General features: G+C 48.0%; 1 protein-coding gene across 1 annotated transcript in view; it reads right to left on the bottom strand.

The window, feature by feature from the left end:
• OBSCN (obscurin, cytoskeletal calmodulin and titin-interacting RhoGEF) overlaps positions 1-27638 on the bottom strand; it is a 158023-nt gene that overhangs the window by 99441 nt on the left and 30944 nt on the right. Inside the window, exons 9-15 of the mRNA XM_061190097.1 lie at positions 26596-26871; positions 22682-22957; positions 18768-19043; positions 14856-15131; positions 10939-11214; positions 7022-7297; positions 3109-3384 (exon numbers count right to left, since the gene is read on the bottom strand). Of these exons, the coding sequence (XP_061046080.1) occupies positions 3109-3384; positions 7022-7297; positions 10939-11214; positions 14856-15131; positions 18768-19043; positions 22682-22957; positions 26596-26871 (1932 nt within the window). The remainder of the gene's footprint in view (positions 1-3108; positions 3385-7021; positions 7298-10938; positions 11215-14855; positions 15132-18767; positions 19044-22681; positions 22958-26595; positions 26872-27638) is intronic.

Here is a 27638-nt window from a genome sequence, read left to right as displayed (position 1 = left end):
GAGCACCTTTTCCCGTACGACTGGGGTCCCCATTGCTCTTTTGTTCTTCCTGGTGACACTCTTCAAATTTTTGCCCACTCACCAATAGTAGACTCTCTCTTTCCTCCATTCATCTCTAGGCACTCTTTATGCATTGAAATACTAGAGAAGGACAGATTGCTAGCTTTCAAGGATATTCCCAACTGTGGGACTCGCACTTTCACTGTGAGATCGAGTCATCCGATGAATCAAAGATTTTCCCGTCAATAGTGTCACCGATGTCCATTTCAGCGCTCTGAGTTTGGAGCATTTGTGTTCCATTTAAGAAATCTTCCCTTACCTTCGGTCTTTAAAGAAACCACGGTATCACCGGACTCTTTTTTGGTTTGTACCTTTTAACACTGAGGCTTCTAACCCACCACGAGTGTACTTTTGTGTGTGGTGTGAACCGTCAGTACAGTTTACTTTTCCCCGATGGGTAAGTGGTCCAAGCACTATTTATGAAGACAACATCCCTCCTCGACTTCTCGAAGAGACAGCACAGTAACAGATGAAATTGTGGCGGAGGGGAGGGGGCTGGGAGGGGGGCACGCGGGGGGATTTGTCCGTGGTGGCGCAGGAAACCACTGCTGCCAAGGAGCTCTTTCTGACCTCACTACTATGTTCCTCTGATGCGGTAAATAGAGCCGCACTGGGATCCCCTTATCTTGAAAACTATATAGCCTCACGATAATTCTTGACAACGGCTCACAGGAAGTGCTCCCACCGTGCTTCTTCAAGCAAATAGCATATTGGCTGTACCTTGCCTTTGGAATCTGCCTGCTATTCTACCATCCGACCACACAAAACACAAATTTCGTTCGATTTTCATTGTTAATCAACATCTTTGATTTTTCTCCTCAGATTACTGTCCATCGATTGAAACCTCTGACTCTCTCTCAAGAATGTGTAATAATTTCCCCACATAGTCTCATAGCAACTTTTATCAGACCTGGAATTAGAAACATAATACAATTGTGCATTTTAACTCTTTCACAAAAGTTTCACTTTCCAAGCGTTTCTCGCCAGGACTTAGCTGTGGAAATGTCTTCTGCATGTTGATTCTCTTACACCCTAATCTTACTCAACAATCGTACACAGCCTAATAATTCATCCATCGGATTGTCTGAGTTGATAACCACGTCATCAGCAAATTCTACCTTGAGTTTTTCTAAACCCTTTGCCAGGGATTTTATGCTCCTCCTCACTCCACCCAGTGGTTACAGTGGCCCACTGTACAGTATTCTCCCTCACATCAAAGATTTCCAGGGACACGTTAAGTGGACTGCTGCTCTTGTTGTTGCTGTTGTAGTTGTTGGAGGAATTTTCTTATAACGTTACAAAGAGAACACTTTTGTACAGTATGATAAGAATTATGTGGCAGGAACTGGTGCTCAGTTTTATCACACTTTGTGCCTGGGTTTCGGACGATCAAGTTTCATCAACCGTTTGATTCTCTACTCCTTCAGAGGACCACATATTTTTTGATTCAATCTCTTAATGCCAAGCTTTATATCTATGGACTTTGCCAACCTTCAACCCAAGATGCAATCTTGGACTACGACTCTCATCACTGGTCTCCACCCCATGGAGGCATGGCTGAATTCCTGTTGCTGACATTTCATTTATGATTTTGGCTCTGATATTCGCAATACATACATCTGGAATTTCATTCATCCTTCCTGCCTTTCTTCTGAGATTCTGGTATGCATCGTTGTTATGTTCTGAACTTAAAGAGACTTATGGAGTGTATCACCTTTTTCTATGCCTAAGACCATCTCCACAAGCATGGAATAACAGTTTTCCAGGATATTTTGTAGACTGTACCAGAGAACTACAAGGTAGTTCCTGGGAAGATTTTTCATTATTGGTCCTACTGATTGACAAGTCATACAACTCTTTGAGTTTTCTATATCTTCTTCTGTCAGTTTTCATAGAGTTGGCCAGGATTTAGTCAAACTTCACAACTTTTCAAAGCTTTTATCTTAGAACACTCTCCAATATTCTCTGAATGCCACATTTTACAGAAATGCCCCGTGGGATCTGGGATATCTATACACACCCATGCATCTCCTATGATCGCACGGTCTCAAACAGTTATGGGTTGGCACCTAGGAGTCAATGTGGAAGGGCAGCCTACCCCTACTCAGCATTAAGGCTCTCTTCACAGAAGACGAGTAACCTGATTTCTTAGACTGCCCTATGTTCCAGCCACGAGGCAGAGACACTCACTAACCTTTAGGAAAATGCAACGCAATAAGGACTGCTTTGCGAGTCAGAGTCTCCTGCTAGTACACTAACTGCTCATTAACACAGCAGACTGACGGGGCAGAAGTAATTTTTTCCCTTCCGTTCCTAAATTCATCAATATAACGCCACAGGGAATAGTGACCTGCAGCATCCAAACTATTTGAAGACAAAGGCAAAATCCTATTGCCTTTAAGAAGATCACCCAAAATAGCACAGGTGACTCTACTCCAATCCTCCTTTCCTTCTCCCTTTGCAAGATCGTGACAACAAAACTTGGGCCTATCTTCTGCTACCTACAGGCAACCAGAGCTTCCCTATCCAGGAAATTGAAGGATGGCCATCCAAGACACCTCCAATCTGATCATCCAAAGTTCATTCCTAAGAAAATTCCAAATAGGACTGTGTGACCAATATCTCAACTAATCCGCCATCAATGAAATTGAAACACCATTTGGCAAACTGAGACCCAGCATGAGCCATGTGATAGATGTCAGGAAAGACGTACCATGGGAGGAAAGTCACATATCCCCAGGCCTACCTCAGACCCCACGCATCAGGGAGAGCCAGGGTCCCGATACCAGGAACAACAGGAAGGCTCTGGGCAGGTACTAAGACATTCTGACTGAGCCTTACCGCATGGAAACATCTGTACACAAATGGCCCCTCTCCCTTCCACGCCCACCCTCTCCATCCATCCTCCCCCATGCAAAAATGGCTATAAACGTGGGACGTGCATGACTGGGAGGCTACAGGAGAGTGAACACCAGTCTGTGGAGGCCACAAGACAGTCCACTCGTCACCGCCAAATAGGCTAGCTTAGTATCCTCCTCAAGGACTGACCTGTGACATCCAGGTGGAAGGAGACCCTCTGGCCCCCGGCCTCGCAGCTGTACTCCCCGGCATCTGCCTTGACCGCCTGCTGCACCACCAGCCGCCGCCCTCGGCCCGTGGCCTCCACACGCACTTTCGAGCTCGAACTCAGCTTCTTTCCGTCCTTGTACCACGTCACCTCCGTCTGGGCCTGGGCCACCTCGCAGCTCAGCGTGGCACTGGCCCCCGCCACGGCCTGCACTTCACTGCGTGCTGGCTGCTCCTTGGCAAACACCACCTTGGGCTCTGGGGACAGGGAGGGATACACGGGTCAAGGACACCATCTCAGTCAGGAAGGCAGCCCAGGGCAAAGGAGACATGAGTGGGGAGCCGAGGGCCAGGCGGGTGCGAAGGGTGCGGAGGTGAGGCGGGGGCCAAGCTGGAAATTGCTCCAGGCTCTGCACCAGGCGTGTGCCCTGCAGAAGTGCCCCTGCCTTTCTCAGCGACAAGTAACACAAGTGATGCATTCTCACCCCGGTCCGCGTGAGCTGGTCCGGGGGGTGGGGGGGTTGGGGGAGGGTGCGCTTTTGGAAGAGACTTCTCCCCTGCTCATGGCATCTGCGGGGTCACACGCAAGTGTTCCCAAACCTTCCCAGATGGGGCCACAGTCTTCTCCATACGCCTAAGCAGGGAACTTTGCACCTGCAGTCCATGCAAATCACTGAGGCTCGGTGCCCTGGCCTACACTTAGTATGGTCAACTTGTGCAAATCAGGGGGGAGTGCTGGCACCTCCCCGTGGCTTTCTTTTCCATCGTCTGAGGAATAAAGAAGCTGGGCACCTTTCCACGAACGACTGGGGTCCCCATTGTTCTTTTGTTCTTCCTGGTGACACTCTTCAAATTTTTGCCCACTCACCAGTAGTAGGCTCTCTCTTTTCTCCATTCATCTCTAGGCACTCTTTATGCATTGAAATACTAGAGAAGGACAGATTGCTAGCTTTCAAGGTTATTCCCAACTGTGGGACTCGCACTTTCACTGTGAGATCGAGTCATCCGATGAATCAAAGATTTTCCCGTCAATAGTGTCACCGATGTCCATTTCAGCGCTCTGAGTTTGGAGCATTTGTGTTCCATTTAAGAAATCTTCCCTTACCTTCGGTCTTTAAAGAAACCACGGTATCACCGGACTCTTTTTTGGTTTGTACCTTTTAACACTGAGGCTTCTAACCCACCACGAGTGTACTTTTGTGTGTGGTGTGAACCGTCAGTACAGTTTAATTTTTCCCTATGGGTAAGTGGTCCAAGCACTATTTATGAAGACAACATCCCTCCTCGACTACTCGAAGAGACAGCACAGTAACAGATGAAATTGTAGCGGAGGGGAGGGGGCTGGGAGGGGGGCAGGCGGGGGGATTTGTCCGTGGTGGCGCAGGAAACCACTGCTGCCAAGGAGCTCTTTCTGACCTCACTACTATGTTCCTCTGATGCAGTAAATATAGCCGCACTGGGATCCCCTTATCTTGAAAACTATATAGCCTCACGATAATTCTTGACAACGGCTCACAGGAAGTGCTCCCACCGTGCTTCTTCAAGCAAATAGCATATTGGCTGTACCTTGCCTTTGGAATCTGCCTGCTATTCTACCATCCGACCACACAAAACACAAATTTCGTTCGATTTTCATTGTTAATCAACATCTTTGATTTTTCTCCTCAGATTACTGTCCATCGATTGAAACCTCTGACTCTCTCTCAAGAATGTGTAATAATTTCCCCACATAGTCTCATAGCAACTTTTATCAGACCTGGAATTAGAAACATGATACAGTTGTGCCATTTTAAATCTTTCACAAAAGTTTCACTTTCCAATCGTTTCTCGCCAGGACTTAGCTGTGGAAATGTCTTCTTCATGTTGATTCTCTTACACCCTAATCTTACTCAACAATCGTACACAGCCTAATAATTCATCCATCGGATTGTCTGAGTTGATAACCACGTCATCAGCAAATTCTACCTTGAGTTTTTCTAAACCCTTTGCCAGGGATTTAATGCTCCTCCTCACTCCACTCAGTGGTTACAGTGGCCCACTGTATACTATTCTCCCTCACATCAAAGATTTCCAGGGACACGTTAAGTGGAATGCTGCTCTTGTTGTTGCTGTTGTAGTTGTTGGAGGAATTTTCTTATAACGTTACAAAAAGAACACTTTTGTACAGTATGATAAGAATTATGTGGCAGGAACTGGTGCTCAGTTTTATCACACTTTTTGCCTGGGTTTCAGACGATCAAGTTTCATCAACCATTTGATTCTCTACTCCTTCAGAGGACCACATATTTTTTGATACAATCTCTTAATGCCAAGCTTTATATCTATTGACTTTGCCAACCTTCAGTCCAAGATGCAATCCTGGACTACGACTCTCATCACTGGTCTCCACCCCGTGGAGGCATGGCTGAATTCCTGTTCCTGACATTTCATTCATGATTTTGGCTGTGATATTCGCAATACATACGTCTGGAATTTCATTCATCCTTCCTGCCTTTCTTCTGAGATTCTGGTATCAATCGATGGTGTGTTCTGAACTTAAACAGACTTATGGAATGCATCTCGTTTTTCTCTCTCTAAGACCATCTCCACAAGCATGGAATAACAGTTTTCCAGGATATTTTGTAGACTGTGCCAGAGAACTACAAGGTAGTTCTTGGGAAGATTTTTCATTATTGGTCCTACTGATTGACAAGTCATACAACTCTTTGAGTTTTCTATATCTTCTTCTGTCAGTTTTCATACAGTTTTCCAGGATTTAGTCAAACTTCACAACTTTTCAAAGCTTTTATCTTAGAACACTCTCTAATATTCTCTGAATGCCACATTTTACAGAAATGCCCCGTGGGATCTGGGATATCTATACACACCCATAAATCATCCTATCCTCGCACAGTCTCAAACAGTTATGGGTTGGCACCTAGGAGTCATTGTGGAATGGCAGCCCACCCCTACTCAGCATTAAGGCTCTCTTCACAGAAGACGAGTAACCTGATTGCTTAGACTGCCCTATGTTCCAGCCACGAGGCAGAGACACTCACTACCCTTTAGGAAAATGCAACGAAATAAAGACTGCTTTGCCAGTCAGAGTCTGCTGCTACTACACTAACTGCTCATTAGCAAAGCAGACTGGCGGGGCAGAAGTGACTTTTTCCTTTCCGTTCCTAAATTCATCAATATAATGCCACGGGGAATAGTGACCTGCAGCATCCAAACTGTTTGAAGACAAAGGCAAAATCCTATTGCATTTAAGAAGATCACCCAAAATAGCACAGGTGACTCTACTCCAATCCTCCTTTCTTTCTCCCTTTGCAAGATCGTGACAACAAAACTTGGGCCTATCTTCTGCTACCTACAGGCAACTGGACCTTCCCTATCCAGGAAATTGAAGGATGGCCATCCCAGACACCTACAATATGATCATCCAAAGTTCACTCCTAAGATAATTCCAAGCGGGACTGTGTGGCCAGCATCTCCACTAATCCGTCATCAACGAAATTGAAACCCCATCTGGCAAACCGAGACCCAGCATGAGCCATGGGTTAGGTGTCAGGAAAGATGTACCATGGGAGGAAAGTCACATATCCCGAGGCCTACCTCAGACCATACTCATCAGGGAGAGCCACGGTCCCGATACCAGGAACAACAGGAAGGCTCTGGCAGGTGCTAAGACACTGTGACTGAGCCTTACCGCATGGAAACAGCTGGACACAAATGGCCCCTCTACCTTCCACGCCCAACCTCTCCATCCAACCTCCCCCAGGCAAAAATGGCTATAAACGTGGCACGTGGAAGACTGGGAGGCTATAGGCGAGTGAACACCAGTCTGTGGAGGCCGCAAGACAGTCCCCTCGACACCTCCAAATAGGCTAGCTTAGTATCCTCCTCAAGGACTGACCTGTGACATCCAGGTGGAAGGAGACCCTCTGGCCCCCGGCCTCACAGCTGTACTCCCCGGCGTCTGCCTTGCCCGCCTGCTGCACCACCAGCCGCCGCCCTCGGCCCGTGGCCTCCACACGCACTTTCGAGCTCGAACTCAGCTTCTTTCCGTCCTTGTACCACGTCACCTCCGTCTGGGCCTGGGCCACCTCGCAGCTCAGCGTGGCACTGGTCCCGGCCATGGCCTGCACTTCACTGCGTGCCGGCTGCTCCTTGGCAAACACCACCTTGGGCTCTGGGGACAGGGAGGGATACACGGGTCAAGGACACCATCTCAGTCAGGAAGGCAGCCCAGGGCAAAGGAGACATGAGTGGGGAGCCGAGGGCCAGGCGGGTGCGAAGGGTGCGGAGGTGAGGCGGGGGCCAAGCTGGAAACTTCTCCAGGCTCTGAACCAGCCATGTGCCCTGCAGAAGTCCCCCTGCCTTTCTCAGCGACAAGTAACACAAGTGATGCGTTCTCCCCCGGGTCCCAGTGAGTTGATGCGGCGGGTGGGGGCGGGGGTGGGGGCAGGGTGCGCTTTTGGAAGAGACTTCTCCCCTGCTCATGGCATCTGCGGGATCACACGCAAGTGTTCCCAAACCTTCCCAGATGGGGCCACAGTCTTCTCCATACGCCTAAGCAGGGAACTTTGCACCTGCAGTCCATGCAAATCACTGAGGCTCGGTGCCCTGGCCTACACTTAGTTTGGTCAACTTGTGCAAATCAGGGGGGAGTGCTGGCACCTCCCCGTGGCTTTCTTTTCCATCGTCTGAGGAATAAAGAAGCTGGGCACCTTTCCACGAACGACTGGGGTCCCCATTGTTCTTTTGTTCTTCCTGGTGACACTATTCAAATTTTGGCCCACTCACCAATAGTAGGCTCTCTCTTTTCTCCATTCATCTCTAGGCACTCTTTATGCATTGAAATACTAGAGAAGGACAGATTGCTAGCTTTCAAGGTTATTCCCAACTGTGGGACTCGCACTTTCACTGTGAGATCGAGTCATCCGATGAATCAAAGATTTTCCCGTCAATAGTGTCACCGATGTCCATTTCAGCGCTCTGAGTTTGGAGCATTTGTGTTCCATTTAAGAAATCTTCCCTTACCTTTGCTCTTTAAAGAAACCACGGTATCACCGGACTCTTTTTTGGTTTGTACCTTTTAACACTGAGGCTTCTAACCCACCACGAGTGTACTTTTGTGTGTGGTGTGAACCGTCAGTACAGTTTAATTTTTCCCGATGGGTAAGTGGTCCAAGCACTATTTATGAAGACAACATCCCTCCTCGACTTCTCGAAGAGACAGCACAGTAACAGATGAAATTGTGGCGGAGGGGAGGGGGCTGGGAGGGGGGCACGCGGGGGGATTTGTCCGTGGTGGCGCAGGAAACCACTGCTGCCAAGGAGCTCTTTCTGACCTCACTACTATGTTCCTCTGATGCGGTAAATAGAGCCGCACTGGGATCCCCTTATCTTGAAAACTATACAGCCTCACGATAATTCTTGACAACGGCTCACAGGAAGTGCTCCCACCGTGCTTCTTCAAGCAAATAGCATATTGGCTGTACCTTGCCTTTGGAATCTGCCTGCTATTCTACCATCCGACCACACAAAACACAAATTTCGTTCGATTTTCATTGTTAATCAACATCTTTGATTTTTCTCCTCAGATTACTGTCCATCGATTGAAACCTCTGACTCTCTCTCAAGAATGTGTAATAATTTCCCCACATAGTCTCATAGCAACTTTTATCAGACCTGGAATTAGAAACATGATACAGTTGTGCCATTTTAAATCTTTCACAAAAGTTTCACTTTCCAATCGTTTCTCGCCAGGACTTAGCTGTGGAAATGTCTTCTTCATGTTGATTCTCTTACACCCTAATCTTACTCAACAATCGTACACAGCCTAATAATTCATCCATCGGATTGTCTGAGTTGATAACCACGTCATCAGCAAATTCTACCTTGAGTTTTTCTAAACCCTTTGCCAGGGATTTAATGCTCCTCCTCACTCCACTCAGTGGTTACAGTGGCCCACTGTATACTATTCTCCCTCACATCAAAGATTTCCAGGGACACGTTAAGTGGAATGCTGCTCTTGTTGTTGCTGTTGTAGTTGTTGGAGGAATTTTCTTATAACGTTACAAAAAGAACACTTTTGTACAGTATGATAAGAATTATGTGGCAGGAACTGGTGCTCAGTTTTATCACACTTTTTGCCTGGGTTTCAGACGATCAAGTTTCATCAACCATTTGATTCTCTACTCCTTCAGAGGACCACATATTTTTTGATACAATCTCTTAATGCCAAGCTTTATATCTATTGACTTTGCCAACCTTCAGTCCAAGATGCAATCCTGGACTACGACTCTCATCACTGGTCTCCACCCCGTGGAGGCATGGCTGAATTCCTGTTCCTGACATTTCATTCATGATTTTGGCTGTGATATTCGCAATACATACGTCTGGAATTTCATTCATCCTTCCTGCCTTTCTTCTGAGATTCTGGTATCAATCGATGGTGTGTTCTGAACTTAAACAGACTTATGGAATGCATCTCGTTTTTCTCTCTCTAAGACCATCTCCACAAGCATGGAATAACAGTTTTCCAGGATATTTTGTAGACTGTGCCAGAGAACTACAAGGTAGTTCTTGGGAAGATTTTTCATTATTGGTCCTACTGATTGACAAGTCATACAACTCTTTGAGTTTTCTATATCTTCTTCTGTCAGTTTTCATACAGTTTTCCAGGATTTAGTCAAACTTCACAACTTTTCAAAGCTTTTATCTTAGAACACTCTCTAATATTCTCTGAATGCCACATTTTACAGAAATGCCCCGTGGGATCTGGGATATCTATACACACCCATAAATCATCCTATCCTCGCACAGTCTCAAACAGTTATGGGTTGGCACCTAGGAGTCATTGTGGAATGGCAGCCCACCCCTACTCAGCATTAAGGCTCTCTTCACAGAAGACGAGTAACCTGATTGCTTAGACTGCCCTATGTTCCAGCCACGAGGCAGAGACACTCACTACCCTTTAGGAAAATGCAACGAAATAAAGACTGCTTTGCCAGTCAGAGTCTGCTGCTACTACACTAACTGCTCATTAGCAAAGCAGACTGGCGGGGCAGAAGTGACTTTTTCCTTTCCATTCCTAAATTCATCAATATAATGCCACGGGGAATAGTGACCTGCAGCATCCAAACTGTTTGAAGACAAAGGCAAAATCCTATTGCATTTAAGAAGATCACCCAAAATAGCACAGGTGACTCTACTCCAATCCTCCTTTCTTTCTCCCTTTGCAAGATCGTGACAACAAAACTTGGGCCTATCTTCTGCTACCTACAGGCAACTGGACCTTCCCTATCCAGGAAATTGAAGGATGGCCATCCCAGACACCTACAATATGATCATCCAAAGTTCACTCCTAAGATAATTCCAAGCGGGACTGTGTGGCCAGCATCTCCACTAATCCGTCATCAACGAAATTGAAACCCCATCTGGCAAACCGAGACCCAGCATGAGCCATGGGTTAGGTGTCAGGAAAGATGTACCATGGGAGGAAAGTCACATATCCCGAGGCCTACCTCAGACCATACTCATCAGGGAGAGCCACGGTCCCGATACCAGGAACAACAGGAAGGCTCTGGCAGGTGCTAAGACACTGTGACTGAGCCTTACCGCATGGAAACAGCTGGACACAAATGGCCCCTCTACCTTCCACGCCCAACCTCTCCATCCAACCTCCCCCAGGCAAAAATGGCTATAAACGTGGCACGTGGAAGACTGGGAGGCTATAGGCGAGTGAACACCAGTCTGTGGAGGCCGCAAGACAGTCCCCTCGACACCTCCAAATAGGCTAGCTTAGTATCCTCCTCAAGGACTGACCTGTGACATCCAGGTGGAAGGAGACCCTCTGGCCCCCGGCCTCACAGCTGTACTCCCCGGCGTCTGCCTTGCCCGCCTGCTGCACCACCAGCCGCCGCCCTCGGCCCGTGGCCTCCACACGCACTTTCGAGCTCGAACTCAGCTTCTTTCCGTCCTTGTACCACGTCACCTCCGTCTGGGCCTGGGCCACCTCGCAGCTCAGCGTGGCACTGGTCCCGGCCATGGCCTGCACTTCACTGCGTGCCGGCTGCTCCTTGGCAAACACCACCTTGGGCTCTGGGGACAGGGAGGGATACACGGGTCAAGGACACCATCTCAGTCAGGAAGGCAGCCCAGGGCAAAGGAGACATGAGTGGGGAGCCGAGGGCCAGGCGGGTGCGAAGGGTGCGGAGGTGAGGCGGGGGCCAAGCTGGAAACTTCTCCAGGCTCTGAACCAGCCATGTGCCCTGCAGAAGTCCCCCTGCCTTTCTCAGCGACAAGTAACACAAGTGATGCGTTCTCCCCCGGGTCCCAGTGAGTTGATGCGGCGGGTGGGGGCGGGGGTGGGGGCAGGGTGCGCTTTTGGAAGAGACTTCTCCCCTGCTCATGGCATCTGCGGGATCACACGCAAGTGTTCCCAAACCTTCCCAGATGGGGCCACAGTCTTCTCCATACGCCTAAGCAGGGAACTTTGCACCTGCAGTCCATGCAAATCACTGAGGCTCGGTGCCCTGGCCTACACTTAGCTTGGTCAACTTGTGCAAATCAGGGGGGAGTGCTGGCACCTCCCCGTGGCTTTCTTTTCCATCGTCTGAGGAATAAAGAAGCTGGGCACCTTTCCACGAACGACTGGGGTCCCCATTGTTCTTTTGTTCTTCCTGGTGACACTATTCAAATTTTGGCCCACTCACCAATAGTAGGCTCTCTCTTTTCTCCATTCATCTCTAGGCACTCTTTATGCATTGAAATACTAGAGAAGGACAGATTGCTAGCTTTCAAGGTTATTCCCAACTGTGGGACTCGCACTTTCACTGTGAGATCGAGTCATCCGATGAATCAAAGATTTTCCCGTCAATAGTGTCACCGATGTCCATTTCAGCGCTCTGAGTTTGGAGCATTTGTGTTCCATTTAAGAAATCTTCCCTTACCTTTGCTCTTTAAAGAAACCACGGTATCACCGGACTCTTTTTTGGTTTGTACCTTTTAACACTGAGGCTTCTAACCCACCACGAGTGTACTTTTGTGTGTGGTGTGAACCGTCAGTACAGTTTAATTTTTCCCGATGGGTAAGTGGTCCAAGCACTATTTATGAAGACAACATCCCTCCTCGACTTCTCGAAGAGACAGCACAGTAACAGATGAAATTGTGGCGGAGGGGAGGGGGCTGGGAGGGGGGCACGCGGGGGGATTTGTCCGTGGTGGCGCAGGAAACCACTGCTGCCAAGGAGCTCTTTCTGACCTCACTACTATGTTCCTCTGATGCGGTAAATAGAGCCGCACTGGGATCCCCTTATCTTGAAAACTATACAGCCTCACGATAATTCTTGACAACGGCTCACAGGAAGTGCTCCCACCGTGCTTCTTCAAGCAAATAGCATATTGGCTGTACCTTGCCTTTGGAATCTGCCTGCTATTCTACCATCCGACCACACAAAACACAAATTTCGTTCGATTTTCATTGTTAATCAACATCTTTGATTTTTCTCCTCAGATTACTGTCCATCGATTGAAACCTCTGACTCTCTCTCAAGAATGTGTAATAATTTCCCCACATAGTCTCATAGCAACTTTTATCAGACCTGGAATTAGAAACATGATACAATTGTGCCATTTTAACTCTTTCACAAAAGTTTCACTTTCCAAGCGTTTCTCGCCAGTACTTAGCTGTGGACATGTCTTCTGCATGTTGATTCTCTTACACCCTAATCTTACTCAACAATCGTACACAGCCTAATAATTCATCCATCGGATTGTCTGAGTTGATAATCACGTCATCAGCAAATTCTACCTTGAGTTTTTCTAAACCCTTTGCCAGGGATTTTATGCTCCTCCTCACTCCACTCAGTGGTTACAGTGGCCCACTGTACAGTATTCTCCCTCACATCAAAGATTTCCAGGGACACGTTAAGTGGAATGCTGCTCTTGTTGTTGCTGTTGTTGTTGTTGGAGGAATTTCTTATAACGTTACAAAAAGAACACTTTTGTACAGTATGATAAGAATTATGTGGCAGGAACTGGTGCTCAGTTTTATCACACTTTTTGCCTGGGTTTCGGACGATCAAGTTTCATCAACCATTTGATTCCCTACTCCTTCAGAGGACCACATATTTTTTGATTCAATCTCTTAATGCCAAGCTTTATATCTATTGACTTTGCCAACCTTCAACCCAAGATGCAATCCTGGACTACGACTCTCATCACTGGTCTCCACCCCGTGGAGGCATGGCTGAATTCCTGTTGCTGACATTTCATTTATGATTTTGGCTGTGATATTCGCAATACATACGTCTGGAATTTCATTCATCCTTCCTGCCTTTCTTCTGCGATTCTGGTATCCATCGATGGTGTGTTCTGAACTTAAACAGACTTATGGAGTGTATCACCTTTTTCTATGTCTAAGACCATCTCCACAAGCATGGAATAACAGTTGCCCAGGATATTTTGTAGACTGTACCAGAGAACTACAAGGTAGTTCCTGGGAAGATTTTTCATTATTGGTCCTACTGATTGACAAGTCATACAACTCTTTGAGTTTTCTATATCTTCTTCTGTCAGTTTTCATAGAGTTGTCCAGGATTTAGTCAAACTTCACAACTTTTCAAAGCTTCTATCTTAGAACACTCTCTAATAGTCTCTTAATGCCACATTTTACAGAAATGCCCGGTGGGATCTGGGATATCTATACACACCCATGAATCATCCTATGATCGCACGGTCTCAAACAGTTATGGGTTGGCACCTAGGAGTCAATGTGGAAGGGCAGCCTACCCCTACTCAGCATTAAGGCTCTCTTCACAGAAGACGAGTAACCTGATTTCTTAGACTGCCTTATGTTCCAGCCACGAGGCAGAGACACTCAATAACCTTTAGGAAAATGCAACGCAATAAGGACTGCTTTGCGAGTCAGAGTCTGCTGCTAGTACACTAACTGCTCATTAGCACAGCAGACTGATGGGGCAGAAGCAATTTTTTCCTTTCCGTTCCTAAATTCATCAATATAACACCACAGGGAATAGTGACCTGTAGCATCCAAACTGTTTGAAGACAAAGGCAAAATCCTATTGCCTTTAAGAAGATCACCCAAAATAGCACAGGTGACTCTACTCCAATCCTCCTTTCCTTCTCCCTTTGCAAGATCGTGACAACAAAACTTGGACCTATCTTCTGCTACCTACAGGCAACCGGAGCTTCCCTATCCAGGAAATTGAAGTACGGCCATCCCAGACACCTCCAATCTGATCATCCAAAGTTCATTCCTAAGAAAATTCCAAACCGGACTGTGTGACCAATATCTCAACTAATCCGCCATCAATGAAATTGAAACCCCATCTGGCAAACTGAGACCCGGCATGAGCCATGTGGTAGGTGTCAGGAAAGACGTACCATGGGAGGAAAGTCACATATCCCCAGGCCTACCTCAGACCCCACGCATCAGGGAGAGCCACGGTCCCGATACCAGGAACAACAGGAAGGCTCTGGGCAGATGCTAAGACACTGTGACTGAGCCTTACCACATGGAAACAGCTGGACACAAATGGCCCCTCTTCCTTCCATGCCCACCCTCTCCATCCAACCTCTCCCAGGCAAAAATGGCTATAAATGTGGGACGTGGAAGACTGGGAGGCTATAGGCGAGTGAACACCAGTCTGTGGAGGCCACAAGACAGTCCCCTCGTCACCTCCAAATAGGCTAGCTTAGTATCCTCCTCAAGGACTGACCTGTGACATCCAGGTGGAAGGAGACGCTCTGGCCCCCGGCCTCGCAGCTGTACTCCCCGGCATCTGCCTTGCCCGCCTGCTGCACCACCAGCCGCCGCCCTCGGCCCGTGGCTTCCACACGCACTTTCGAGCTCGAACTCAGCTTCTTTCCGTCCTTGTACCACGTCACCTCCGTCTGGGCCTGGGCCACCTCGCAGCTCAGCGTGGCACTGGCCCCCGCCACGGCCTGCACTTCACTGCGTGCTGGCTGCTCCTTGGCAAACACCACCTTGGGCTCTGGGGACAGGGAGGGATACACGGGTCAAGGACACCATCTCAGTCAGGAAGGCAGCCCAGGGCAAAGGAGACATGAGTGGGGAGCCGAGGGCCAGGCGGGTGCGAAGGGTGCGGAGGTGAGGCGGGGGCCAAGCTGGAAATTGCTCCAGGCTCTGCACCAGGCGTGTGCCCTGCAGAAGTCCCCCTGCCTTTCTCAGCGACAAGTAACACAAGTGATGCATTCTCACCCCGGTCCGCGTGAGCTGGTCCGTGGGGTGGGGGGGTTGGGGGAGGGTGCGCTTTTGGAAGAGACTTCTCCCCTGCTCATGGCATCTGCGGGGTCACACGCAAGTGTTCCCAAACCTTCCCAGATGGGGCCACAGTCTTCTCCATACGCCTAAGCAGGGAACTTTGCACCTGCAGTCCATGCAAATCACTGAGGCTCGGTGCCCTGGCCTGCACTTAGTATGGTCAACTTGTGCAAATCAGGGGGGAGTGCTGGCACCTCCCCGTGGCTTTCTTTTCCATCGTCTGAGGAATAAAGAAGCTGGGCACCTTTCCACGAACGACTGGGGTCCCCATTGTTCTTTTGTTCTTCCTGGTGACACTATTCAAATTTTGGCCCACTCACCAATAGTAGGCTCTCTCTTTTCTCCATTCATCTCTAGGCACTCTTTATGCATTGAAATACTAGAGAAGGACAGATTGCTAGCTTTCAAGGATATTCCCAACTGTGGGACTCGCACTTTCACTGTGAGATCGAGTCATCCGATGAATCAAAGATTTTCCCGTCAATAGTGTCACCGATGTCCATTTCAGCGCTCTGAGTTTGGAGCATTTGTGTTCCATTTAAGAAATCTTCCCTTACCTTCGGTCTTTAAAGAAACCACGGTATCACCGGACTCTTTTTTGGTTTGTACCTTTTAACACTGAGGCTTCTAACCCACCACGAGTGTACTTTTGTGTGTGGTGTGAACCGTCAGTACAGTTTACTTTTTCCCGATGGGTAAGTGGTCCAAGCACTATTTATGAAGACAACATCCCTCCTCGACTTCTCGAAGAGACAGCACAGTAACAGATGAAATTGTGGTGGAGGGGAGGGGGCTGGGAGGGGGGCACGCGGGGGGATTTGTCCGTGGTGGCGCAGGAAACCACTGCTGCCAAGGAGCTCTTTCTGACCTCACTACTATATTCCTCTGATGCGGTAAATAGAGCCGCACTGGGATCCCCTTATCTTGAAAACTATATAGCCTCACGATAATTCTTGACAACGGCTCACAGGAAGTGCTCCCACCGTGCTTCTTCAAGCAAATAGCATATTGGCTGTACCTTGCCTTTGGAATCTGCCTGCTATTCTACCATCCGACCACACAAAACACAAATTTCGTTCGATTTTCATTGTTCATCAACATCTTTGATTTTTCTCCTCAGATTACTGTCCATCGATTGAAACCTCTGACTCTCTCTCAAAAATGTGTAATAATTTCCCCACATAGCCTCATAGCAACTTTTATCAGACCTGGAATTAGAAACATGATACAATTGTGCCATTTTAACTCTTTCACAAAAGTTTCACTTTCCGAGCGTTTCTCGCCAGGACTTAGCTGTGGAAATCTCTTCTGCATGTTGATTCTCTTACACCCTAATCTTACTCAACAATCGTACACAGCCTAATAATTCATCCATCAGATTGTCTGAGTTGATAATCACATCATCAGCAAATTCTACCTTGAGTTTTTCTAAACCCTTTGCCAGGGATTTTATGCTCCTCCTCACTCCACTCAGTGGTTACAGTGGCCCACTGTACAGTATTCTCCCTCACATCAAAGATTTCCAGGGACACGTTAAGTGGAATGCTGCTCTTGTTGTTGCTGTTGTTGTTGTTGGAGGAATTTCTTATAACGTTACAAAAAGAACACTTTTGTACAGTATGATAAGAATTATGTGGCAGGAACTGGTGCTCAGTTTTATCACACTTTTTGCCTGGGTTTCGGACGATCAAGTTTCATCAACCATTTGATTCCCTACTCCTTCAGAGGACCACATATTTTTTGATTCAATCTCTTAATGCCAAGCTTTATATCTATTGACTTTGCCAACCTTCAACCCAAGATGCAATCCTGGACTACGACTCTCATCACTGGTCTCCACCCCGTGGAGGCATGGCTGAATTCCTGTTGCTGACATTTCATTTATGATTTTGGCTTTGATATTCGCAATACATACGTCTGGAATTTCATTCATCCTTCCTGCCTTTCTTCTGCGATTCTGGTATGCATCGATGTTATGTTCTGAACTTAAAGAGACTTATGGAGTGTATCACCTTTTTCTATGTCTAAGACCATCTCCACAAGCATGGAATAACAGTTTTCCAGGATATTTTGTAGACTGTACCAGAGAACAAAAGGTAGTTCTTGGGAAGATTTTTCATTATTGGTCCTACTGATTGACAACTCATAGAACTCTTTGAGTTTTCTATATCTTCTTCTGTCAGTTTTCATACAGTTGTCCAGGATTTAGTCAAACTTCACAACTTTTCAAAGCTTTTATCTTAGAACACTCTCTAATATTCTCTGAATGCCACATTTTACAGAAATGCCCCGTGGGATCTGGGATATCTATACACACCCATAAATCATCCTATGCTCGCATAGTCTCAAACAGTTATGGGTTGGCACCTAGGAGTCATTGTGGAATGGCAGCCCACCCCTACTCAGCATTACGGCTCTCTTCACAGAAGATGAGTAACCTGATTTCTTAGACTGCCCTATGTTCCAGCCACGAGGCAGAGACACTCACTAACCTTTAGGAAAATGCAACGAAATAAAGACTGCTTTGCCAGTCAGAGTCTGCCGCTAGTAAACTAACTGCTCATTAGCAAACCAGACTGGCGGGGCAGAAGTGACTTTTTCCTTTCCGTTCCTAAATTCATTAATATAATGCCACGGGGAATAGTGACCTGCAGCATCCAAACTGCTTGAAGACAAAGGCAAAATCTTATTGCATTTAAGAAGATCACCCAAAATAGCACAGGTGACTCTACTCCAATCCTCCTTTCTTTCTCCCTTTGCAAGATCGTGACAACAAAACTTGGGCTTATCTTCTGCTACCTACAGGCAACCGGAGCTTCCCTATCCAGGAAATTGAATGATGGCCATCCCAGACACCTCCAATCTGATCATCCAAAGTTCACTCCTAAGATAATTCCAAGCGGGACTGTGTGGCCAGCATCTCCACTAATCCGCCATCAATAAAATTGGAACCCCATCTGGCAAACCGAGACCCGGCATGAGCCATGTGGTAGGTGTCAGGAAAGACGTACCATGGGAGGAAAGTCACATATCCCCAGGCCTACCTCAGACCCTACGCATCAGGGAGAGCCACGGTCCCGATACCAGGAACAGCAGGAAGGCTCTGGGCAGGTGCTAAGACACTGTGACTGAGCCTTACCGCATGGAAACAGCTGGACACAAATGGCCCCTCTTCCTTCCATGCCCACCCTCTCCATCCAACCTCTCCCAGGCAAAAACGGCTATAAACGTGGGACATGGAAGACTGGGAGGCTATAGGCGAGTGAACACCAGTCTGTGGAGGCCACAAGACAGTCCCCTCGTCACCTCCAAATAGGCTAGCTTAGTATCCTCCTCAAGGACTTACCTGTGACATCCAGGTGGAAGGAGACGCTCTGGCCCCCGGCCTCGCAGCTGTACTCCCCGGCATCTGCCTTGCCTGCCTGCTGCACCACCAGCCGCCGCCCTCGGCCCGTGGCTTCCACACGCACTTTCGAGCTCGAACTCAGCTTCTTTCCGTCCTTGTACCACGTCACCTCCGTCTGGGCCTGGGCCACCTCGCAGCTCAGCGTGGCACTGGCCCCCGCCACGGCCTGCACTTCACTGCGTGTTGGCTGCTCCTTGGCAAACACCACCTTGGGCTCTGGGGACAGGGAGGGATACACGGGTTAAGGACACCATCTCAGTCAGGAAGGCAGCCCAGGGCAAAGGAGACCTGAGTGGGGAGCCGAGGGCCAGGCGGGTGCGAAGGGTGCGGAGGTGAGGCGGGGGCCAAGCTGGAAATTGCTCCAGGCTCTGCACCAGGCGTGTGCCCTGCAGAAGTCCCCCTGCCTTTCTCAGCGACAAGTAACACAAGTGATGCATTCTCACCCCGGTCCGCGTGAGCGGGTCCGGGGGGTGGGGGGGTTGGGGGAGGGTGCGCTTTTGGAAGAGACTTCTCCCCTGCTCATGGCATCTGCGGGGTCACACGCAAGTGTTCCCAAACCTTCCCAGATGGGGCCACAGTCTTCTCCATATGCCTAAGCAGGGACCTTTGCACCTGCAGTCCATGCAAATCACTGAGACTCGGTGCCCTGGCCTACACTTAGTTTGGTCAACTTCTGCAAATCAGGGGGGAGTGCTGGCACCTCCCCGTGGCTTTCTTTTCCATCGTCTGAGGAATAAAGAAGCTGGGCACCTTTCCACGAACGACTGGGGTCCCCATTGTTCTTTTGTTCTTCCTGGTGACACTATTCAAATTTTGGCCCACTCACCAATAGTAGGCTCTCTCTTTTCTCCATTCATCTCTAGGCACTCTTTATGCATTGAAATACTAGAGAAGGACAGATTGCTAGCTTTCAAGGATATTCCCAACTGTGGGACTCGCACTTTCACTGTGAGATCGAGTCATCCGTTGAATAAAAGATTTTCCCGTCAATAGTGTCACCGATGTCCATTTCAGCGCTCTGAGTTTGGAGCATTTGTGTTCCATTTAAGAAATCTTCCCTTACCTTCGGTCTTTAAAGAAACCACGGTATCACCGGACTCTTTTTTTGGTTTGTACCTTTTAACACTGAGGCTTCTAACCCACCACGAGTGTACTTTTGTGTGTGGTGTGAACCGTCAGTACAGTTTAATTTTTCCCAATGGGTAAGTGGTCCAAGCACTATTTATGAAGACAACATCCCTCCTCGACTTCTCGAAGAGACAGCACAGTAACAGATGAAATTGTGGCAGAGGGGAGGGGGTTGGGAGGGGGGTACGCGGGGGGATTTGTCCGTGGTGGCGCAGGAAACCACTGCTGCCAAGGAGCTCTTTCTGACCTCACTACTATGTTCCTCTGATGCGGTAAATAGAGCCACACTGGGATCCCCTTATCTTGGAAACTATACAGCCTCACGATAATTCTTGACAACGGCTCACAGGAAGTGCTCCCACCGTGCTTCTTCAAGCAAATAGCATATTGGCTGTACCTTGCCTTTGGAATCTGCCTGCTATTCTACCATCCGACCACACAAAACACAAATTTCGTTCGATTTTCATTGTTAATCAACATCTTTGATTTTTCTCCTCAGATTACTGTCCATCAATTGAAACCTCTGACTCTCTCTCAAGAATGTGTAATAATTTCCCCACATAGTCTCATAGCAACTTTTATCAGACCTGGATTAAAAACATGATACAATTGTGCCATTTTAACTCTTTCACAAAAGTTTCACTATCCAAGCGTTTCTCGCCAGGACTTAGCTGTGGAAATGTCTTCTGCATGTTGATTCTCTTACACCCTAATCTTACTCAACAATCGTACACAGCCTAATAATTCATCCATCGGATTGTCTGAGTTGATAACCACGTCATCAGCAAATTCTACCTTGAGTTTTTCTAAACCCTTTGCCAGGGATTTTATGCTCCTCCTCACACCACTCAGTGGTTACAGTGGCCCACTGTACAGTATTCTCCCTCACATCAAAGATTTCCAGCGACACGTTAAGTGGGATGCTGCTCTTGTTGTTGCTGTTTTTGTTGTTGGAGGAATTTTAGTATAACGTTACAAAAAGAACACTTTTATACAGTATGGTAAGAATTATGTGGCAGGAACTGGTGCTCAGTTTTATCACACTTTTTGCCTGGGTTTCGGACGATCAAGTTTCATCAACCATTTGATTCTCTACTCCTTCAGAGGACCACATATTTTTTGATTCAATCTCTTAATGCCAAGATTTATATCTGTTGACTTTGCCAACCTTCAACCCAAGATGCAATCCTGGACTACGACTCTCATCACTGGTCTCCACCCCGTGGAGGCATGGCTGAATTCTTGTTTCTAACATTTCATTTATGATTTTGGCTGTGATATTCAAAATGGATACGTCTGGAATTTCATTCATCCTTCCTGCCTTTCTTCTGCGATTCTGGTATCCATCGATGGTGTGTTCTGAACTTAAACAGACTTATGGAATGCATCTCGTTTTTCTCTCTCTAAGACCATCTCCACAAGCATGGAATAACAGTTTTCCAGGATATTTTGTAGACTGTACCAGAGAACTACAAGGTAGTTCTTGGGAAGATTTTTCATTATTGGTCCTACTGATTGACAACTCATAGAACTCTTTGAGTTTTCTATATCTTCTTCTGTCAGTTTTCATACAGTTTTCCAGGATTTAGTCAAACTTCACAACTTTTCAAAGCTTTTATCTTAGAACACTCTCTAATATTCTCTGAATGCCACATTTTACAGAAATGCCCCATGCGATATGGGATATCTATACACACCCATAAATCATCCTATGCTCGCATAGTCTCAAACAGTTATGGGTTGGCACCTAGGAGTCATTGTGGAATGGCAGCCCACCCCTACTCAGCATTAAGGCTCTCTTCACAGAAGATGAGTAACCTGATTTCTTAGACTGCCCTATGTTCCAGCCACGAGGCAGAGACACTCACTAACCTTTAGGAAAATGCAACGAAATAAAGACTGCTTTGCCAGTCAGAGTCTGCCGCTAGTAAACTAACTGCTCATTAGCAAACCAGACTGGCGGGGCAGAAGTGACTTTTTCCTTTCCGTTCCTAAATTCATTAATATAACGCCACGGGGAATAGTGACCTGCAGCATCCAAACTGCTTGAAGACAAAGGCAAAATCTTATTGCATTTAAGAAGATCACCCAAAATAGCACAGGTGACTCTACTCCAATCCTCCTTTCTTTCTCCCTTTGCAAGATCGTGACAACAAAACTTGGGCTTATCTTCTGCTACCTACAGGCAACCGGAGCTTCCCTATCCAGGAAATTGAAGTACGGCCATCCCAGACACCTCCAATCTGATCATCCAAAGTTCATTCCTAAGAAAATTCCAAACCGGACTGTGTGACCAATATCTCAACTAATCCGCCATCAATGAAATTGAAACCCCATCTGGCAAACTGAGACCCGGCATGAGCCATGTGGTAGGTGTCAGGAAAGACGTACCATGGGAGGAAAGTCACATATCCCCAGGCCTACCTCAGACCCTACGCATCAGGGAGAGCCACGGTCCCGATACCAGGAACAGCAGGAAGGCTCTGGGCAGGTGCTAAGACACTGTGACTGAGCCTTACCGCATGGAAACAGCTGGACACAAATGGCCCCTCTTCCTTCCATGCCCACCCTCTCCATCCAACCTCTCCCAGGCAAAAACGGCTATAAACGTGGGACATGGAAGACTGGGAGGCTATAGGCGAGTGAACACCAGTCTGTGGAGGCCACAAGACAGTCCCCTCGTCACCTCCAAATAGGCTAGCTTAGTATCCTCCTCAAGGACTTACCTGTGACATCCAGGTGGAAGGAGACGCTCTGGCCCCCGGCCTCGCAGCTGTACTCCCCGGCATCTGCCTTGCCTGCCTGCTGCACCACCAGCCGCCGCCCTCGGCCCGTGGCTTCCACACGCACTTTCGAGCTCGAACTCAGCTTCTTTCCGTCCTTGTACCACGTCACCTCCGTCTGGGCCTGGGCCACCTCGCAGCTCAGCGTGGCACTGGCCCCCGCCACGGCCTGCACTTCACTGCGTGTTGGCTGCTCCTTGGCAAACACCACCTTGGGCTCTGGGGACAGGGAGGGATACACGGGTTAAGGACACCATCTCAGTCAGGAAGGCAGCCCAGGGCAAAGGAGACCTGAGTGGGGAGCCGAGGGCCAGGCGGGTGCGAAGGGTGCGGAGGTGAGGCGGGGGCCAAGCTGGAAATTGCTCCAGGCTCTGCACCAGGCGTGTGCCCTGCAGAAGTCCCCCTGCCTTTCTCAGCGACAAGTAACACAAGTGATGCATTCTCACCCCGGTCCGCGTGAGCGGGTCCGGGGGGTGGGGGGGTTGGGGGAGGGTGCGCTTTTGGAAGAGACTTCTCCCCTGCTCATGGCATCTGCGGGGTCACACGCAAGTGTTCCCAAACCTTCCCAGATGGGGCCACAGTCTTCTCCATATGCCTAAGCAGGGACCTTTGCACCTGCAGTCCATGCAAATCACTGAGACTCGGTGCCCTGGCCTACACTTAGTTTGGTCAACTTCTGCAAATCAGGGGGGAGTGCTGGCACCTCCCCGTGGCTTTCTTTTCCATCGTCTGAGGAATAAAGAAGCTGGGCACCTTTCCACGAACGACTGGGGTCCCCATTGTTCTTTTGTTCTTCCTGGTGACACTATTCAAATTTTGGCCCACTCACCAATAGTAGGCTCTCTCTTTTCTCCATTCATCTCTAGGCACTCTTTATGCATTGAAATACTAGAGAAGGACAGATTGCTAGCTTTCAAGGATATTCCCAACTGTGGGACTCGCACTTTCACTGTGAGATCGAGTCATCCGTTGAATAAAAGATTTTCCCGTCAATAGTGTCACCGATGTCCATTTCAGCGCTCTGAGTTTGGAGCATTTGTGTTCCATTTAAGAAATCTTCCCTTACCTTCGGTCTTTAAAGAAACCACGGTATCACCGGACTCTTTTTTTGGTTTGTACCTTTTAACACTGAGGCTTCTAACCCACCACGAGTGTACTTTTGTGTGTGGTGTGAACCGTCAGTACAGTTTAATTTTTCCCAATGGGTAAGTGGTCCAAGCACTATTTATGAAGACAACATCCCTCCTCGACTTCTCGAAGAGACAGCACAGTAACAGATGAAATTGTGGCAGAGGGGAGGGGGTTGGGAGGGGGGTACGCGGGGGGATTTGTCCGTGGTGGCGCAGGAAACCACTGCTGCCAAGGAGCTCTTTCTGACCTCACTACTATGTTCCTCTGATGCGGTAAATAGAGCCACACTGGGATCCCCTTATCTTGGAAACTATATAGCCTCACGATAATTCTTGACAACGGCTCACAGGAAGTGCTCCCACCGTGCTTCTTCAAGCAAATAGCATATTGGCTGTACCTTGCCTTTGGAATCTGCCTGCTATTCTACCATCCGACCACACAAAACACAAATTTCGTTCGATTTTCATTGTTAATCAACATCTTTGATTTTTCTCCTCAGATTACTGTCCATCAATTGAAACCTCTGACTCTCTCTCAAGAATGTGTAATAATTTCCCCACATAGTCTCATAGCAACTTTTATCAGACCTGGATTAAAAACATGATACAATTGTGCCATTTTAACTCTTTCACAAAAGTTTCACTATCCAAGCGTTTCTCGCCAGGACTTAGCTGTGGAAATGTCTTCTGCATGTTGATTCTCTTACACCCTAATCTTACTCAACAATCGTACACAGCCTAATAATTCATCCATCGGATTGTCTGAGTTGATAACCACGTCATCAGCAAATTCTACCTTGAGTTTTTCTAAACCCTTTGCCAGGGATTTTATGCTCCTCCTCACACCACTCAGTGGTTACAGTGGCCCACTGTACAGTATTCTCCCTCACATCAAAGATTTCCAGCGACACGTTAAGTGGGATGCTGCTCTTGTTGTTGCTGTTTTTGTTGTTGGAGGAATTTTAGTATAACGTTACAAAAAGAACACTTTTATACAGTATGGTAAGAATTATGTGGCAGGAACTGGTGCTCAGTTTTATCACACTTTTTGCCTGGGTTTCGGACGATCAAGTTTCATCAACCATTTGATTCTCTACTCCTTCAGAGGACCACATATTTTTTGATTCAATCTCTTAATGCCAAGATTTATATCTGTTGACTTTGCCAACCTTCAACCCAAGATGCAATCCTGGACTACGACTCTCATCACTGGTCTCCACCCCGTGGAGGCATGGCTGAATTCTTGTTTCTAACATTTCATTTATGATTTTGGCTGTGATATTCAAAATGGATACGTCTGGAATTTCATTCATCCTTCCTGCCTTTCTTCTGCGATTCTGGTATCCATCGATGGTGTGTTCTGAACTTAAACAGACTTATGGAATGCATCTCGTTTTTCTCTCTCTAAGACCATCTCCACAAGCATGGAATAACAGTTTTCCAGGATATTTTGTAGACTGTACCAGAGAACTACAAGGTAGTTCTTGGGAAGATTTTTCATTATTGGTCCTACTGATTGACAACTCATAGAACTCTTTGAGTTTTCTATATCTTCTTCTGTCAGTTTTCATACAGTTGTCCAGGATTTAGTCAAACTTCACAACTTTTCAAAGCTTTTATCTTAGAACACTCTCTAATATTCTCTGAATGCCACATTTTACAGAAATGCCCCGTGGGATATGGGATATCTATACACACCCATAAATCATCCTATGCTCGCACAGTCTCAAACAGTTATGGGTTGGCACCTAGGAGTCATTGTGGAATGGCAGCCCACCCCTACTCAGCATTAAGGCTCTCTTCACAGAAGACGAGTAACCTGATTGCTTAGACTGCCCTATGTTCCAGCCACGAGGCAGAGACACTCACTACCCTTTAGGAAAATGCAACGAAATAAAGACTGCTTTGCCAGTCAGAGTCTGCTGCTACTACACTAACTGCTCATTAGCAAAGCAGACTGGCGGGGCAGAAGTGACTTTTTCCTTTCCGTTCCTAAATTCATCAATATAACGCCACGGGGAATAGTGACCTGCAGCATCCAAACTGTTTGAAGACAAAGGCAAAATCCTATTGCATTTAAGAAGATCACCCAAAATAGCACAGGTGACTCTACTCCAATCCTCCTTTCTTTCTCCCTTTGCAAGATCGTGACAACAAAACTTGGGCCTATCTTCTGCTACCTACAGGCAACTGGACCTTCCCTATCCAGGAAATTGAAGGATGGCCATCCCAGACACCTCCCATCTGATCATCCAAAGTTCACTCCTAAGATAATTCCAAGCGGGACTGTGTGGCCAGCATCTCCACTAATCCGTCATCAACGAAATTGAAACCCCATCTGGCAAACCGAGACCCAGCATGAGCCATGTGGTAGGTGTCAAGAAAGACGTACCATGGGAGGAAAGTCACATATCCCCAGGCCTACCTCAGACCCTACGCATCAGGGAGAGCCACGGTCCCGATACCAGGAACAGCAGGAAGGCTCTGGGCAGGTGCTAAGACACTGTGACTGAGCCTTACCGCATGGAAACAGCTGGACACAAATGGCCCCTCTTCCTTCCATGCCCACCCTCTCCATCCAACCTCTCCCAGGCAAAAACGGCTATAAACGTGGGACGTGGAAGACTGGGAGGCTATAGGCGAGTGAACACCAGTCTGTGGAGGCCGCAAGACAGTCCCCTCATCACCTCCAAATAAGCTAGCTTAGTATCCTCCTCAAGGACTGACCTGTGACATCCAGGTGGAAGGAGACCCTCTGGCCCCCGGCCTCGCAGCTGTACTCCCCGGCATCTGCCTTGCCCGCCTGCTGCACCACCAGCCGCCGCCCTCGGCCCGTGGCCTCCACACGCACTTTCGAGCTCGAACTCAGCTTCTTTCCGTCCTTGTACCACGTCACCTCCGTCTGGGCCTGGGCCACCTCGCAGCTCAGCGTGGCACTGGTCCCGGCCATGGCCTGCACTTCACTGCGTGCCGGCTGCTCCTTGGCAAACACCACCTTGGGTTCTGTGGACAGGGAGGAATACACGGGTCAAGGACACCATCTCAGTCAGGAAGGCAGCCCAGGGCAAAGGAGACATGAGTGGGGAGCCGAGGGCCAGGTGGGTGTGAGGGGTGCGGAGGTGAGGCGGGGGCCAAGCTGGAAACTTCTCCAGGCTCTGAACCAGCCATGTGCCCTGCAGAAGTCCCCCTGCCTTTCTCAGCGACAAGTAACACAAGTGATGCATTCTCACCCGGGTCCGCGTGAGCTGGTCCGGGGTTGGGGGGTGGGGGGAGGGTGTGCTTTTGGAAGAGACTTCTCCCCTGCTCATGGCATCTGTGGGGTCACACGCAAGTGTTCCCAAACCTTCCCAGATGGGGCCACAGTCTTCACCATACGCCTTAGCAGGGAACTTTGCACCTGCAGTCCATGGAAATCACTGAGGCTCGGTGCCCTGGCTTACACTTAGTTTTGTCAACGTGTTGCAATCTTGGGGGAGTGTTGGCACCTCCCAGTGGCTTTCTTTTCCATTGTCTGAGGAATAAAGAAGCTGAGCACCATTCCCCGGACGACTAGGTTCCTCATTACTCTTTTGTTCTTTCTGGTGACACTATTCAAATTTTTGCCCACTCACCAATAGTAGGCTCTCTCTTCTCTCCATTCATCTCTAGGCACTCTTTATGCATTGAAATACTAGAGAAGGACAGATTGTTAGCTTTCAAGGTTATTCCCAACTGTGGGACTCGCATTTTCACTGTGTGATCCAGTCCTCCAATGAATCAAAGTTTTTCCC

Source organism: Eubalaena glacialis, chromosome 4 (genome assembly GCF_028564815.1).
Source record: "Eubalaena glacialis isolate mEubGla1 chromosome 4, mEubGla1.1.hap2.+ XY, whole genome shotgun sequence".
Taxonomy (NCBI): Eukaryota; Metazoa; Chordata; class Mammalia; order Artiodactyla; family Balaenidae; genus Eubalaena; species Eubalaena glacialis.
This window is presented reverse-complemented; position numbering and strand designations above follow the sequence as displayed.